The sequence below is a fragment of the Stegodyphus dumicola genome, chromosome 6 (genome assembly GCF_044657685.1).
Source record: "Stegodyphus dumicola isolate Sdum_Otavi_A_Nest chromosome 6, ASM4465768v1".
NCBI lineage: Eukaryota > Metazoa > Arthropoda > Arachnida > Araneae > Eresidae > Stegodyphus > Stegodyphus dumicola.
The window spans coordinates 16,297,597-16,313,834 of NC_140773.1; the positions used below are offsets into that span (position 1 = coordinate 16,297,597).

A 16,238-nucleotide genomic window follows, 5' to 3' on the forward strand; every position below is an offset into this window, starting at 1 on the left:
TGCCAACAACCGTATTAAAACTTTCTCTACGTCCCCAAAAAATAGGAGATCTTTTTTTTGGGATTGCCCTCGTATTTAACTTCCTTTCTTGCGTTAGGGTTGCCGCAATTATTTTTGGCAGCATTGGCATCAACAATAGTGTGGCAATTTTTCACGGCCCTCGAAACCGAATAGTACCATACATTTTATCAAGCTCTTATCGGTCCAGTGCATATTCAATTCATTACGAACCCGAACGTACGTGACAATGTATTAAAATACACTTTTCATTGTACAGACACTCACAGTGCAAGTGATAATATTTCTAGGGAAGTATTTATGATTATTTATTTATTAAAGTTAGAAAATTTAGCTATGAAATATTTTCAGTGCGGTATTATGTATTGTATGAAACATGCGTATGAGAAATAAAAGTAGTCTAAAATCTTTAATAGCACTAAATTAAGCTTTTTATCTGCGAAAAGATGAAAAAATTACTATAAAAAACTATTTAATTGTCCGAGGTCTGATGTTAAAAATGTTTTTAATTTCCCTTTATAACTTAGTTTTTTCATGGCTGCTGATTTTTATTCCGTTATTTTCTGCGTTCATTTGGTTTCCAACCTTGACATAACTTATACAGCCAAATTAACTTATTCTCCCCAATAAACTGCTTTAAAACCAGCCAAAAATTTTTAGTAATATTTTGTGTTAATTACTGGGAGTTATTCCTGTTTTCCGTATTTTTTCTTTCATTGCTCCCGAATTAACCAAGATCTGAGGTAACAGCAGTTGATTCAGAAGTTAACATATTTATGTTTACATTACCAAATTGAACAATGAAGTCGTTCTATACCATATTGCACAGATTCACATTCGAAGAAATTTCACTTATACTGCAGAATAACTTATCTGTATTAGCTTTAAATACATTATTCTGAAATCTACGCTCGCTGTCACGACCGCTCATTATAGCCATCGTTCTATTACAACGACTAGTTCAAACATTTCACAACTCTTAAAAGCATCTTAAATACAATTAAGACACAATAACACGCCGAACAAATACTAATTCAGAAGTCAAACAACAAAAATCAGCGTTATATTTTCAAAATTTTCACAGGACTAGTTTCGATGGTTTTACCGAAACACCATCCTCAGCTGCAAAACCGCAAATGAACAAGATAGGAAATAATGATTAGATAAGATAAGAAAGCCTGGACAAGAATAAGCAAGTGGCGCCATCTGTTGATGATCTGTTTAACTTTCGGGTTGTTTATTCTCCCAACAATAAAATTCCGAGTTCCATACTCAAGGACCCCATTCCGGATATGAATTCCTGGGGTATTTACAGGATTCCTTGCCAGTGGGGTTTAATTTATATTGGCCAAACTAAGAGAGCCTTAAAATTTCGCGTCTAGGAACATGAGGCATACGTTAGAAAAAAAGGAAACACAGAAGTCTTCTGTTGCGCAACATTATTGGTCCGAAAATCCCACTTTCAATTTTTCTGCTGCCAAAATTATTCAAGAAACATCTTCCATTGGAGAACTGGATTTTCTAGAGGCATTTCACATTCAAAAAAATCTTTCTGTTCTAGTTAACGATCCTAATTCCAATCCATCTTTGCCTTCGGCCTTTAAAGAAATTATGTTTTAGTTCTGGTTTCATCAACAGATGGCGCCACATGCTTATTCTTGTCCAGGGTTTCTTATCTTATCTAATCATTATTTCCTATCTTGTTCATTTGCGGTTTTGCAGCTGAGGATAATGGTTCGGTAAAACCATCGAAACTAGTCCTGTGAAAGTTTTGAAAATATAACGCTGATTTTTGTTGTTTGACTTCCGAATTAGTATCTTAAATACATTTGAGCTAGTGCTATTTTATTTAAGTCCTTTTTTCCGCTTTTCAGTAGTTGTTATTAAGAGCATCGATTTTATTACATATTTCGAAGCGAGAATAATTTTTAATTGAATATAATGGAAATAATACTCTGAGGTAACCATAAAAGTCCTTACCACTTGCACTTCTGTATTCTGTTGCAGCATGTCGAACATAGATTTGGGCAATTCTATCGTCTGTTGCAGCGTGCAATTTACGTATACTCTCAAAGTGGCCGGTGTAGAGTCTCTCGGATCGGGAACAAAAATGGCTATGTGTTCGCCAGCTGATAAATTTCCAGGAATGCGGTACTTTTGTTCCAAGTTTGAAGGTCCATTCACGGTTAATAACACTAGAAAAAAAAACCCTTCAATTTAATTTTTTTGTTTAAATTAGCAGATCGATTTTAAAACTTCAAAAATAACTGAGAAAATTTTTTTTAATCTAACACATATTTAACCCTTTGCATTTGAGAGTTAACTCTCGGTTACCACGCGGTAACTCGAGTGGTGACTCTCGAGTACCACTTGATTTGAAGCGATAACAATGTTTATTTTATTTAAGGTTTTTTTGGGTAAAATCGCTTCATGAGTGCATTCTTCATTACATGCGTATAAAACAACTTCCAATCTTCGATCCTCAACATGCTTTTTAGATTTATTGCTATATATGCGTCTTCGATGTTAGTTCGAAATCAACAGCCCAGGCAACAGGAATATTATTTTTAAAGTTACGATGAAGGAATCATTTCAAGTGAAGATGAGCTTGAATTTTCGTCGATGAAGAGCAAAATTACAACTATGCATACAATACTTGACAACAAAGAGGAGGAAAGCAGTGATGAACCTAGTAGCGATGAAGTAAAGCTCGGTTTAGACGGTGGTATAAATGTCACAACTGGTTTAAACCGAGCTTTCGTTGCTGGGTAACCAAACCTTGCTACATCACAAAAAAAAAAAAAAAAAAAAAAAAGAAGAAAAGAAAGAAACCTTAGTTTACTATGTGATATGGTGAAAGCCTATTATATAGTTTTCCTGTAGTAGTAAGAAAGCAAAGTCGATATTTTCTTCAGATTTGTTTTTGCGCTTATTAAATTATGTGATTTTTAAACCTCTTATAATAGAAACTTATTCCATCATCAAATGTAAATCAAAATTAAATTTCGCTGCCAAATTTCAAACGTAACTGGCTTTCTTAAACAATAATTTAATTATTCAATACCCAGCAAATCGAGATGATTAACTATTTAATTAAAATTAAATGAAGTGCTAAATCAGCTTTCCACAAATCTTCGAAAATTTCTGCTGCATTAAATACACATAAAGGGTGATAATAATTATTTGAGATACAGCACATCTGCTACCTACCATAGAAATGCTTAATAGGAGTAGTAGAAAGCAGAGAAGTTCTATCGTTTCCACTAAATATGATTAAGCTCTGTGAAACGTGGATTGTTAAAATATTCTTAAGGTAATTATTTAAGCTTATTTTAATGATAAAATGCATTTATAAGTTATCATGTTGGGAGGCCCCAACTTGCCAGCAACAGTAGTAGTGACTGCTATGAACTGGAAATTACACAAACTCTTAAGAAGGGTTTAACTCCCTTTTTATTTCACTTTAGAAATCACAGTTGCGTTCACTTGACGCTCACAAACTACGCCGACCCGGCGGTTGAACAAAATAGACAAAAATGCAACTAAAAATAAATGACAGGATGAGTAAACAACGAAGTCACTACCTACGAGGCTCTATAATCGTAACTAACTTAACCGCGTTCTAAGATACAGCTAAGATTCAGCAAACTTTCTGATTAAGAATTTGAAAGATTCAACGAACTGTCGAAATAGGCACACAGGCCGAAACGCGCGGTTCTTAAACTTTCTACCAAGCAACCTTCACGCTCGTGATTCAAGAAGCACACTTACAATCTCGTTTCCCTTCTATTTAAACTCAATTTACTTCTGCTAAAATTTGAATACTCTGCGCGTTCTACTACGATTTACATACTCTGGCATTGGCAATTCTAGGGGAAAGTAAAGGCTTGACAGGAAAAATAGCTTAAAATAAATATAAACCCTACAAAGTATATTGTTACGAAATGTCCAAACGCGGTAAGATGGCTTCCCCGCAAAGCAGTTTTAGGGTTGCCATAAAATAGTAAGGAAAGGCAGGGTTGCCACATTTGACGAGAAATCGCTCATTTGGCGACAAAATTGGCGATATACAATGGACGGATGGAGAACCTTCTGGAACGAATTCTTACCGGTTTAGCCCAGAATGTTCTCGAACACAAGCTATATAAAACGAAAGCTATATAAACCCTGCTGGTCCGCAGTCAGTTAGTGTGTGTGCCTCGTCTAGCGAGCTGATAGTCATTGAGCGAGTGTCTCGAAGTCTAGCGCCGACTCGGTCGTCGAGTGCATCGAGAGAGTCTTTTAGTGCATCGCGAATTAGTGCACCGTCGAGTTTTGTCTTAGACTGTGCTGCGTCGAGAGCTATACGCTTGTGTATCGTCGAGTGCATCGCGTGGAGAGTCTCGAGAGTACGTGAAGTTCCGAGAACGACCAAGCAGAGTCGGGAGCTGTACTCGGGTGCTTTGCAGTGAAGCTGTCTTCACCGTGATAGCCTGATAACCTGAAGGCTGTGTCGCTGATCGTATCAGCGTGTTTATAGTAGTTCATCGACGACTTTAAAACCCGTTTTGAAGCTGTCCTGGCAATACTGGCAAATAAAGTGTGTTTCGATACTTCATGAAGTGTCGTCGTTATTCACTCCAAATCCAGACGAACCCCGTACGAACGTGAAGGAAGAAGATAACGTAACAACTGGTGTCAGAAAAAGAAAAACGCAACAATATATTTATATCTATCTTGCTATCTCTCTACGTATATAATAGGATGACTTGGAGAAAGTTGCAACGGTGGTGATAGTTCTTTGCGTTGTAATAACTTGGAAAAGAAAGTTTGCTGATACTCGAAGACAGCAGTAGCCGTAAATTCCACACAGTTTATTCCTTGATTATTTATTCGTAAGACACATATTCTTTTTCATTGCACATCATCACTGTACGCGCTATGCATCCCACAATTTTATGCAAATTATATTTTTAGATCAATGGACAAGAGCTATCACACTCTAAGTGAGAGAAGTTTTAACAGAACGAGAGGTAAAAGCAAAAGTGCGCTGTTATCCAATATGGAAGCCTGTTAAAAGAAAGGTTTCAGCTCTCGAAATTTTGAGTTCAAATTCCGAATTAGTTACGTCAAAGTTCGATTTAGATTCGCATCATCAGCATTATTAAATTATTTGTATGGATTCAATTAGATATTATACTGTTGGGAAACGTTTTGATGCATTGCAGATGTTAAGAGGGGCATATAAAAATCCAAAGAAGAAATTTAAATAGCTATTGCTAACAATATATATATATATATATATATATATATATATATATATATGTCAATAATTTTTAAAGCATAATATTGCAGTATAACTACTCCAGTATACGCGTATTAATTTTATAGCACCTGGAATATGAAATATGTCTCATTTCTAAGCTTTATTTTTGAATTATTTCGTCTAAAATTTGATTTTATCTAAAATCGTTTTTGAAACCCCTCTCTCAATGGCGATACTGATGTGCACTTGTAAGTTAGCTCTCCCAGACACTTCCCAGAGCTCCGACAGTGGGTAAAGTGCCTCATCTGTCTCTTCGTTTGTTTTGGCCTTGGAAGTGCAATTGTCGAGGTGCAATTAACTGCACTGGGTGGTGGTGGGAACAATCCTAAAAAAATGTAATTTAGTTATAACCTTTTCTTGCCAATAAGTGACTATAGATCATGGGGTAGTGCTCTAAAGCAATCAATCATAGTACTACTCTATGCAGACTTAATGCAGACTTACTCTATGCAGAACTCCTTTTGTGACAGGTTCGAATTCTCATTTTTATCAACTAAATAAAGAATCATGACCCACTTATCAATTAGACTCCGCTTGTTCCGCCTCTACACTTGCACTGCTTCAGCCGCAATCCGCCTGCGAGCTTGCTCCGCTTCCTGCCCCTGAACTGTCATTTTCATTATTTTATGCTAATTCAGTCTGCATATTTGTAGAATGAGAGTAGTGATGCGGAATAAATGAAAATATTAACGCATAGTAGTTATATAATTATTAGCTAGTTCTAAAAGTATTTAAGCTAATTAGTCTTAAAATATAAAGTTTAAAAGCTAATTAGTCTTGTTATATAAAACTAGAAAGCCCGGCGGTCATACGAAATGACCGCTGTTCTAGATATTATAAATTGATTATTATAAATTGATTATAAACAGATGATTGCTAATGCAAACAAATGTTCACGTTCCCCCTGACACGCTCAATCCTGCGTTCAGTTGTAAACCATTTCAAAAACAGATGATTGCTAATGCAAACACATGTTCACGTTCCCCCTGACACGCTCAATTTGCGTTCAGCTGAAAATTCAGTTTAAAATACAATGTCGGAATAAAATCGGGCAAAATTTTAAACTCTTTACTGGAAAAGGATGTTTAGCATAAGAGTTTGGGTAAACCTACCTGATGAGATGTACTACGCACAACTCGTTAGTTGGTTTCGTCTCCTTTAATTTCTCAACGTTTGCAAGTTTCTAGGTAATTCATATGTAAATATAGTTAAATGCATAATAAGCAAAAATTGTATGAATTAAAAATATTTAAATGTTCTTAAATACCATGAAAATTTAATTAAAACAATGATAACTGCATGTATGGTTTCAGTGTATATGGACTATTTGAATGCCATGGCAACTTCACCCCATTGGCTAGTACAGTTACGCAAGCAACCAATAAACTATCGGCGACAAACAGACACTTAAGCCGCATATAATAAAGATTAGCTAGTTATATAATGCAAAGCAAGGCTTTAACAATATGAAGATATTGTGTTATTATACTTTTGAAAGTGATAATGGCAACAACTTCAATTCAAAGTTCTCACAGCACCACCTGTTTTAGGCAATAAATTATGTTTTCTGAATTAAAAATATATATCCATTATACAAATTATGCTTACTTTGTCCTTTACTTGGATCAATTCCAAACGTAAGTCTGTAATCCGTAACCAGGAAGTCAATAGTTACAATCGTATGACTAAATGGCCTAGGTCGGGAAGACATTTCACGAAACAAAATGGCAATACTCGCATTTTTGCTGCACAAAGCATTTGCTAAATCTGATGTCGTTCCTGTAAAATAAAGGAGTTATAATTAGCGTTTATACACAGACTAGTGGTACATACTAAATAATTGACTTTATAAAGCAGTATAGAGTATTTATCTACGAAATAGTCTAAATAAAAAATTTAATTACCTAATTTTTAAAGTGTTTTATTGGAGCGCTTAAATTTTTTCTCAAATGTTTAGGCTTAGTGAGTCATTCCAGTAACTTTAATCAATTACTATCTATGTAATTAGCCCTTTTCTAAATATAACTTGTTTGGAAATTTGATACTCTTAGTTACCAGTTTCAACAGCAAAAATTAACTGTATGGAAGTCTATTAAGGTAACTCAATTATAAACACAGGACAGATTTTCATTATTTTCATATTGTTACGAATTTTATACACAGTTAGATATTTCAGTGCAATTATATGTTAGATTATTGTATTTTTCTTGTTCTTCCATTTCAGCAGCAGAAGTTGAACTGCCTTGAATTGTAGAAGCCACAGTAGGAGGAGAAATTATTGTAGACTGCGCTTAAAATCTCTGTAAAATTTGTGCTTGTACTAGAAGTTGGGACAGGTAAGTATGTCTGATGTTCATTATTCCACTTCTGATGTCAAAAAGTGTTGCGTGCGTACAGGTTCGTAATAGACTGAATGTACACAGATCCGATAATAGGTTATAAAATTTATTTTTATCAGATAAAAACACTTCAAAGTTCTGGAATTTTCCACAGAAATACTCGTACTGGTAATCACAGTATCATAGATTACAATTATCAGTTGCACTTCAAACTACTAAACACGTCAAACACAATGCAAATTAAAGCACCACACCTAAAAAGAAAGCTATATCGAGAAAGCATAGATATATCAGTTATGGCTGAACTAATTATTCGCAATAACAATAACTAAACAACAACAAAAACTGGTGCTCTCTCTGGCTTTTTATAGTTTTCAACCGGCGGCAGAGATATTTCTAGTGCTTTCTGCTTCTCAAAATTACTGGAAAGCAATAAGAGGGTCGAATTACGGTTACAGATAATATAGTGACCAGTTGCATATATTCAACAACAACACTCATTATGATGGTACAAAGACCGAACCTCAATGTCACCACAAGTTCGCCGTATTTGCCGACTTTACGCGATTTCTGGCGAAATTGGACGACAAAATAAGTTTCCAAAACCATTGTCAGCTTGGCGATATCTCACGAAATTACCGAGATACCCATTTACTCAATGTAAAATACACTTGCCCCTGTATTCTTACTTTCAGGCATAGCTTCTCTCTTTAGATTTTTCACGTTACATTACACAGAAAAATACAAAAATTTCACATATAATTGCACTAAAATACCTATCTATATACAAAATTCGTAACAATATTATTGTTTAATGTAATATACTGGGTTATCCAAAAAAGATGGATTAGATTTTAATGAGTTTTATTAGAAAATGACATCGCACTTCTCTTGCGTGTTATCGTGGTATAAATGGTTAGCACGCCGAGCTAGCAAGAAGAAGATCCGTGGGTTCGACGTGAATAGTGATTACCAGTGACAGTATAGTTTATTTGTTAAGTCCCTTGCTTCCACAAAACTGAAAGGCTGCATAAAATAATGAACTTTATCTCTTTTTTTTATTAGAGGAACACTTGGGAGAGAACTTTCTTTGGAAGTATCATTCTGCATTTGATATTACGTCATTATCACATAAGCAATTATATTACACCGTATATTTTTAAAGTAACGGTAGCTTCTCTCTTTTAGTTTAAAGATCCACTGGTGTTTAATGGGTAGGATTATTAAGAGAACTGTGAGGATGTTATACAAAAATAAAACAAGCAAAAGATTTTACACACGCATATATTTTACTATATTTTTATTTACTACATTTATTCATTCAAAATCGCCTTATGTAAAACTGTTCAATAATATGAGAAATAAGAAACATAATTAAAGACATCTGCAGTTAGATTCCTAGTGAGTGTTAAATCTACAAATAAATTTTTAAGTATACTTGGATAGTTACTTGGCGCCATACGGAAATTAAAATGATGTTTCACAAAATCAATTTAAACATATACAAGATAGTTTATAGAAAGTATAAAAGTAAAAATAATATTAAGAAAAAGAAAATCAACAAAACTTACTAACTGAAATTTTATTCAGGGGAAGGAAATGTATTTAAGTTGTAACAAATTTTTATACAGTTACCAAGTTTATTTAATGCTCCTTTTGATTTTAATAATTAGCTAAGCCAGTATTTTTCTGAAAGTTGTCGTAGATGAAAAGTTTTGGTATGTACGCAATTAAATGCATAGTGATCAAGTGATCCCTGATGACCGCAGCGGCATAAGTCGTTCTCTGATAGGCCAAATCTATACAAGTAAGTCATAAAAGGTCCATGACCAGTTGTATAATTCCTGATTGTATTAGAAAACGTAGATAAATCAGTAGATACTTTGGGGATGAACTTGTATGTTCTGCGACCCGTCGTACGATTATTCCAGCGAAACTGCCATTCTTGTAACATACTAACGAATGTCACTTTCTTAAGGAAAAATCCTGGAAATCTGGAAATGGTAATGCATATTCTGATAGATGTATGCCCATAGCCGCATTTTTGCTAATTTATCTGCTTGCTCATTCCCTACGACTCCTGTGTGTGCTAGTACCCAACAAAAGGTCGGTCTTAGTTCTAATGGAGATCTGAGTAAGAGTTTTTGAATTTCAAATATTAAAAGGCTCCTTGATTGTGTTCCAGCAATGGCTTGAAGACTTGATTGTGAGTCGGTACAAATTATATCTCTATTTGAAAATCGATTCGAAATTAGAACTGCTTTTTTAATTGCGCTAACTCTGCCTGGAAAATTGAATTATTTTAATTGAATCTTCTTCTCCATGTGTGGAAAGTCTCGTTACCTTGTAAAATACATAATCCGCATCCTGTTCCAGCATCTAGTCTAGAACCATCCGTGTAAATTGTAAGATCTTTAGGAAGATAATTAATGAATTTAGTATTGTAGAACTTAGTGAGTGAGTGAGTGAGTGCACCGCTATGATGGCTTCCGACCACGGACATGAACCAAACGGAATTATATACCATAACAGCGGGAAAGACTCCAGAGTAACAAGGTTGAATATTATAAACTAATAATAGTTTTTACATATTGTTAACTGCAAGGCACTAAGCGTTATTCTGGTTATCTGCTTTAAGTTCTGAACTTTTGAAACATTATAATATTATCCACGGTTGTTTCTGCTTAGGCAGTGTTCTGAGATTTTCTCTATTTTATCAAGGGCTATTCTGTTTTTGAGTGTGTTAGTCGTCCACATTGCCCAGGCACAGTCCGCTGGTTTCTTCAAGTGCCAGGTTCTTGTATGTACACAATGGAAGTAATAATGGTCCGTGTCGCCTTCCTCTCCGCATTCGCAGAAAGGAGTATCCCTAAGTCTGAATCTGTTCAGGTATACTGGGAATGGTCCATGACCTGTCAAGAACTGTGTTAGGCTAGCACAGTGGGTCTTTATTTCCATGTTAACTTTTGGCAGTAAGCGAAATGTCCTTCGTCCTACCTCTGCCTCTGTCCATCTACTTTGCCAATTTTGTAGCAGACTTGTCAAAGTTGTTCGCTTAATATGAGACCAAGGAAGTTTAGTTGGTCTTTCTAATATATCCGTACAGTTGGCTGCCTGCTTGGCCAGTAGGTCAGCGGCTTCATTGCCTTGAATCCTTGTGTGAGCGGGAACCCATTTTAAAGTGGGTCTTTGCGAAATAGGCATTGTCAGAAGCTGTTTCTGAATTCTGTATACCAATGGACTCCGGCTGTTTTGACTTGCGATAGCCGTCAGACTTGATGCCGAATCACTGAGTATGGAGAATTTCTCCTGTTGACATGTGTTCGCATATCTAATTGCAGCAGTGATAGCTAGAAGCTCTGCTTGGTATACCGAGTTATTCGAGCCTAATTTCCTTTTCCACTCGAATGTTACAACTCCATTTTCTAGTCTACAGAAGGCGCTGCCCGTGCCGTTCTCAGTTTTGGAGCCATCTGTGAAAAGGTTATTACTGTACCTCTGAATTGGTTGGTCGTTTATACTGATACCGTCAGAGAGATTAAAAGCTGCTGGATGAAAGTTATTGCAGTTGTTTTGCTCATTAGAAGTTCTAAAACTTTTGATTCATAATCAGTAGGATATTGAGAGTGATTCCATAAGGTACTGTTTACTTTTAAACGAAGGACCCGAGAGAGAGTAGACTCTTGTTCTACTACTAGGCCAATTGGAGGTAAACCTATAAGTACTTGCAATGCCGCTGTTGGTGATGTGCGATATCCTCTACTTATGTGAAGAAGAGACATCCTCTGCATAGAATTTAATAGCCGACGAGCATGTTTAGTTAGATTAACTGCCCATATTCCAGCACAGTAGAGAACAGAATTTTTTCGATGACCGTTTTACATCACAATTTTAACAGGTGAGATGAGGCTCCTCAAGACTTTCCCGCAGTTCTTTTCATCTGATTATTTATGACAATATTAATAGTTCTCCTTTTCATTTGTTTTAGGTGTGGAATCCAAGATAGTCGTGAATCTAAAAAAAAAAAAAAACCTGGATACTTAATTTGGTTACTGAATTTAATTGATTGTCCTTGTAATTTCAGAGATGGGTTTCTTTTTAAGGGCCTTGCTGCACCTATTATCATTTCCGAAGTTTTTGAAGGAGATATTTTGATTTTGTGATAACGGGCCCAATTACTAAATATATCCAAATAGAACCGAGCTATAAGTTGTAGTTTTGACTTCCCATGTGTGATCATTAGGAAGTCGTCTGCATAGGCAATTATTTCACATTCCTGAAAGTGTTTGAATTCTTCAAGAATCGAATTGGAGACTCGGTTCTAAGCAAGAGCCCTGAGGGCATCCACTTTGAAGCTTTCTGGTTGCAATCTCTGAGTCTGCTGTAATCTGTACTGTTATGCCCTGTAGATAGCTCTTGATTATATCAATAAGGTCAGATGGACATCCGATTGTGACCAAGCATTTATTATGTCCGGCCACCATAGGGAGTCAAAAGTTCCTTGAGTGTCCATGCTAATGATTAAAGAGTGCTGTTCATTGTTTCTAATATTCTGCAAGATTGTTTTTAGGCGAGAGATGGCATGTTCTGTCGATTTTCCTCTACGGAATCCAAATTGTGACATTTAAGATATTATTCGAAGATAAATAAAATTGCAAGCGTCCTAAAATTATACGTTCCAGTAACTTCACCAATGCTGAGATTAAACAGATAGTTCTCTATGAGGAAGCTTCTAAGGTGTTTTTAAGGGGCTTCTAAGGGGCGGGAGTCCAAAGGGTGTTTAGCCCATTTCGTTTCGGCATTTTGTACAGCTTCACTATAAACAGAGATTCGCTTTTCAAATTGTTGCAACCAAATATTATCGCCCTGTATTATATTTAAAGAAATTAAATGATGAAAAATCTGCATTAATGTATCTATGTTTCTCGCACTGTGATAAAACAACGGCACCTAGAGCCATCAAATTTTGAATAACGTACATCTCCACCCGAATATGAGCATCAGGAAGTCCAAATTTGGACTTTTTTTATTATTAGTCCAAAGGGGCAATTTGCCCTGTAGGACTATTAATTTCGTTTTGGCATCTTGCGTTCGAAAACTTTAAAAGGCGGTATCACTTATCAAATCGTTGCCACAATATATTATCGCCCTGTCTTATATTTAAATAAATTAAATAATGAAGACTCTGCATAAATGTCTGTACATTTCTCGCATTGTGATGAAACAACGGTACCTAGAGCCATCAAAATTTGAATAAGGTAATCTTCCATAGAATATATGCATGTGGAAGCCCTAATTTGAATTTGAAATTTGTTTTATTATCGATTTCAGATTTTGTAACACTTCAACGAATTTTTGATTAAGAAACTAAAGTATTTCAAAGCGAGCAATGGCAACATTGTACGAAAAAAAAAACATTTTTATCTCCAGCGCGCGAGACTCTGTATCGAAAATTCTAAAGATATGCTCATTTTAAAATGAATTTGCGATATGGCTGTTGAATTGAATTTTATAGTTTGAGTACGTACAACTTGATATTTAATAAATAAAGGTAACAGACAAAACATTAAAATAACGTCCCTTTGGACGTAATTTAAAATCTGAAATCTTTCAGATTTTTTGTTTTATTTATTTCATATTTTTTGTTTATTATATATATATATATATATATATATATTGTTCATTTTATTTTTGAAAGCATTTATGAGTTTTTGATTAAGAAACTCAACGATTTTAAAGCAAGCAGTGGCAACATTGTATCGGGTACACCCCACCCCCGAGATCGTGTATCGGAAATTCAAAAGATATGCTTTCTTTAAATTATTTTGCGATACTGCTGTTGAATTAAATTTTATGGTTTAAGTGCGAAGAACGTGTTATTGAACAAATAAAGGTAGCACAAAGAACATTAAAAAGAAAAAAATCTATCTATCGTAATATGAAATCTGGAAACTTTCAGATTTTTTTTCTTTCTTTTTTAAAACTTTTTTGTGTTTGATAATGCGATCTTTTATCTATCTAATGATGTATTTCGATTGATTGTAATATTTGTAGTTTCGAAGATAAAAACATTCACGAGCACGACACACCTCAAATGGCTTCTTATTCTTTTCTTTCTCATCAGACCATTATAGAGGAATGTATTCCTACGTTAAAAGCTCTTTTTACACAGTGCGCGAATGCGTGTATTTTGCAAGTTTGCTTCTTAGCCTTTGAATATGTATGTATGCTGATAGTTTCGAATAAGCTATTATTAAAGCACGTTTAAGTGAAATCCTCAAAGAAGTGGGTTCAAAAACTTGATCATTATCGTTAGACTAATAAATTATGACGATCATTAAGCCTAGTTTAACAAATAATTAAACTTTCATCATTTTCAAATACACAGTATTTTCCTATTTAATTTCAATTGTAATAGGGTTTCTTAAGTTCTTAATAGAATCTTAAATGAATAATCTAAAAAAAAAATTTTTTAATGTGGATTTTTAAGGTTTTCCACGTTTTAACATATCACAAAAAAAAAAAAAAAAAAAAAAAAAAAAAAAAAAAAAAATTTTAATCAACTCGCAAATCTTAATAATGCTCCATTGGTTTTTTTGAAATTCAGGTATTTTGTAACTTTGCTCAGACCATTAGTAATACATCTGAACAGATAATTCTCCAAGATGCTTGAATTAAATCAAGAAAGATGTCTTTCTAATGAATAAAATGAATTTTCTTACATCATTACGAATAAAAATGAACCGATTAAGCAATTTTTAACTGTTTCCGATTATAATTTTTGACTTAAATTTTTTTTTTAATTTTAATTTTCTTATGTTGCGGTGGAAGAATAAATTAATCCTAATGAAACTTTTTCAACGACAAAAGAACTCAGACCTCTCAGCATTTTTTACTTCGCCTCTTTTTTTTTTCTGGGGGGGGGGGGGTGTTTGTGTGTTAGAGGAAAACATAAATGTTTAAAGCTTAATTTATACTTCGAAAATGTTACATATTTACACATCCCCTTTAAATATTCTTTTAATGTTCGTAAATCAACGTATATGTTGCTTTTACTTACTTGTACGAAGTAAAAAGGAAGTATCGTAATCACGAAAAGGGGGCCCACCAGCGGCCGAGCGGTAAAGTCGCTGAACACTGGTAGTTCGGTCCGAGGTTCGAATCCCGCGAACGGGCTGGCTGCATGGGCGTTTTCGTGCTTTTCCCCATGTGTAACCTGTATACGAGCCAGTTTCCCTTAGAAAGTCCTCCACGAAAGGCATCCCTTCCCTTAGGCAGATAGCCCTCGTGTGCTTTGCCATAATTAAATACACCAACACACTAATCACGAAAAGTTTCAGGCAGCATATTTCAACGAAAATATCCATTTTGACCGCTATCGAATGCAATTTAACGATGTTTTTGTGTGATGTACGTAAGGAAAGAATAACAATTTAACGATGTTTTTGTGTGATGTACGTAAGGAAAGAATAAAAGACTCGTTTCCTCCAAAAAAATTATAAAACTGCTTTAAAATAATTCTGAAGAGAATTTTTCGTGGCGTCTGTACGGACGTACGTACGTACGTATCTCGCATAACTCAAAAAAGAGTAGCCTCAGAACGTTGAAATTTTGTATATAGGATTGCTGTAACATGTAGATGTGCACCTTGTATTTTGGTTGCAATCGGCCGCACCAAACGTATATAAATATATTTATATATATATCCACTTTGTTACCCGGCTCAGTAATCTCAGTTTCTTTACTCTTATATGTTTGTAAATTGTATATGTTTTGCTTTAAAAATGATTGAATTATGTTGTTTTTATCTTCCGGTTAAGGTTTTTATGCCTTTAGTAAATCTGTATGCAATATTTTTAGAATTATCAACAATTTTAAAGTTGTTTAAATGCCGCTAAGCCTTTTTTTTTATGGCAGCCATTGATTGTTTACATTTGAAACAGCAGACTAGTGGATTTGTTGCCAATCTAGAGAAACTTAGCTTCGCAACAACAAAGATAACGCCTTCGCCTTCATTTATTATTGCCAATTAAATCATGCTTAATTCTTTCTGGAGTTTTTTCGAGGAAATAAGCGTTTAAGATTTACTTCGTAATTTTTAATATAGATATTTTGAGTTTTTATGTATTTTTGCCTTCTCGCGAAGTGAGAACTGAATTAATTGAATGAGAAATACTCAATCGTCTGTGAAAAACTGTTTCTTTTTTGTTTTATTTGCTTAATTTCTTTTATACATCATTCTAGCTTTATTATAGTATTTGAATAGAACATGTGGCAACGATTAGATAATTCTATTCTTTAAATGATATAATTTTTGTGCATTATGAGTTATAATATTAACGAAATATAATACTGTTAAGTGAATCTAGCGCCAGAGTGTCGCTATGGTAAACATATACTAGAGTGAATTTAAAGAATGCATTTATTCTATTGTGGTTTATGCGCTATCGGCGAAGTAGATTTAATGAATCCAATAAATTTAAATGAAATGCAAGAAAAAATGCGTATAATTTAATATTCCGTACAAGGAAGTCATGTGGTGTACACATCAGATTTTTTTATCTTCTAGCGTGATA

At 34.5% G+C, this 16,238-nt stretch overlaps 1 protein-coding gene across 1 annotated transcript in view; it reads right to left on the minus strand.

Annotated features, from left to right (window-relative positions):
• Window positions 1-16,238, minus strand: part of LOC118205901 (cartilage oligomeric matrix protein-like) — a 242,136-nt gene that overhangs the window by 175,268 nt on the left and 50,630 nt on the right. The window contains exons 2-3 of the mRNA XM_035378174.2: window positions 6,932-7,102; window positions 1,999-2,213 (exon numbers count right to left, since the gene is read on the minus strand). Coding sequence (XP_035234065.1) covers window positions 1,999-2,213; window positions 6,932-7,102 — 386 coding nt within the window. The remainder of the gene's footprint in view (window positions 1-1,998; window positions 2,214-6,931; window positions 7,103-16,238) is intronic.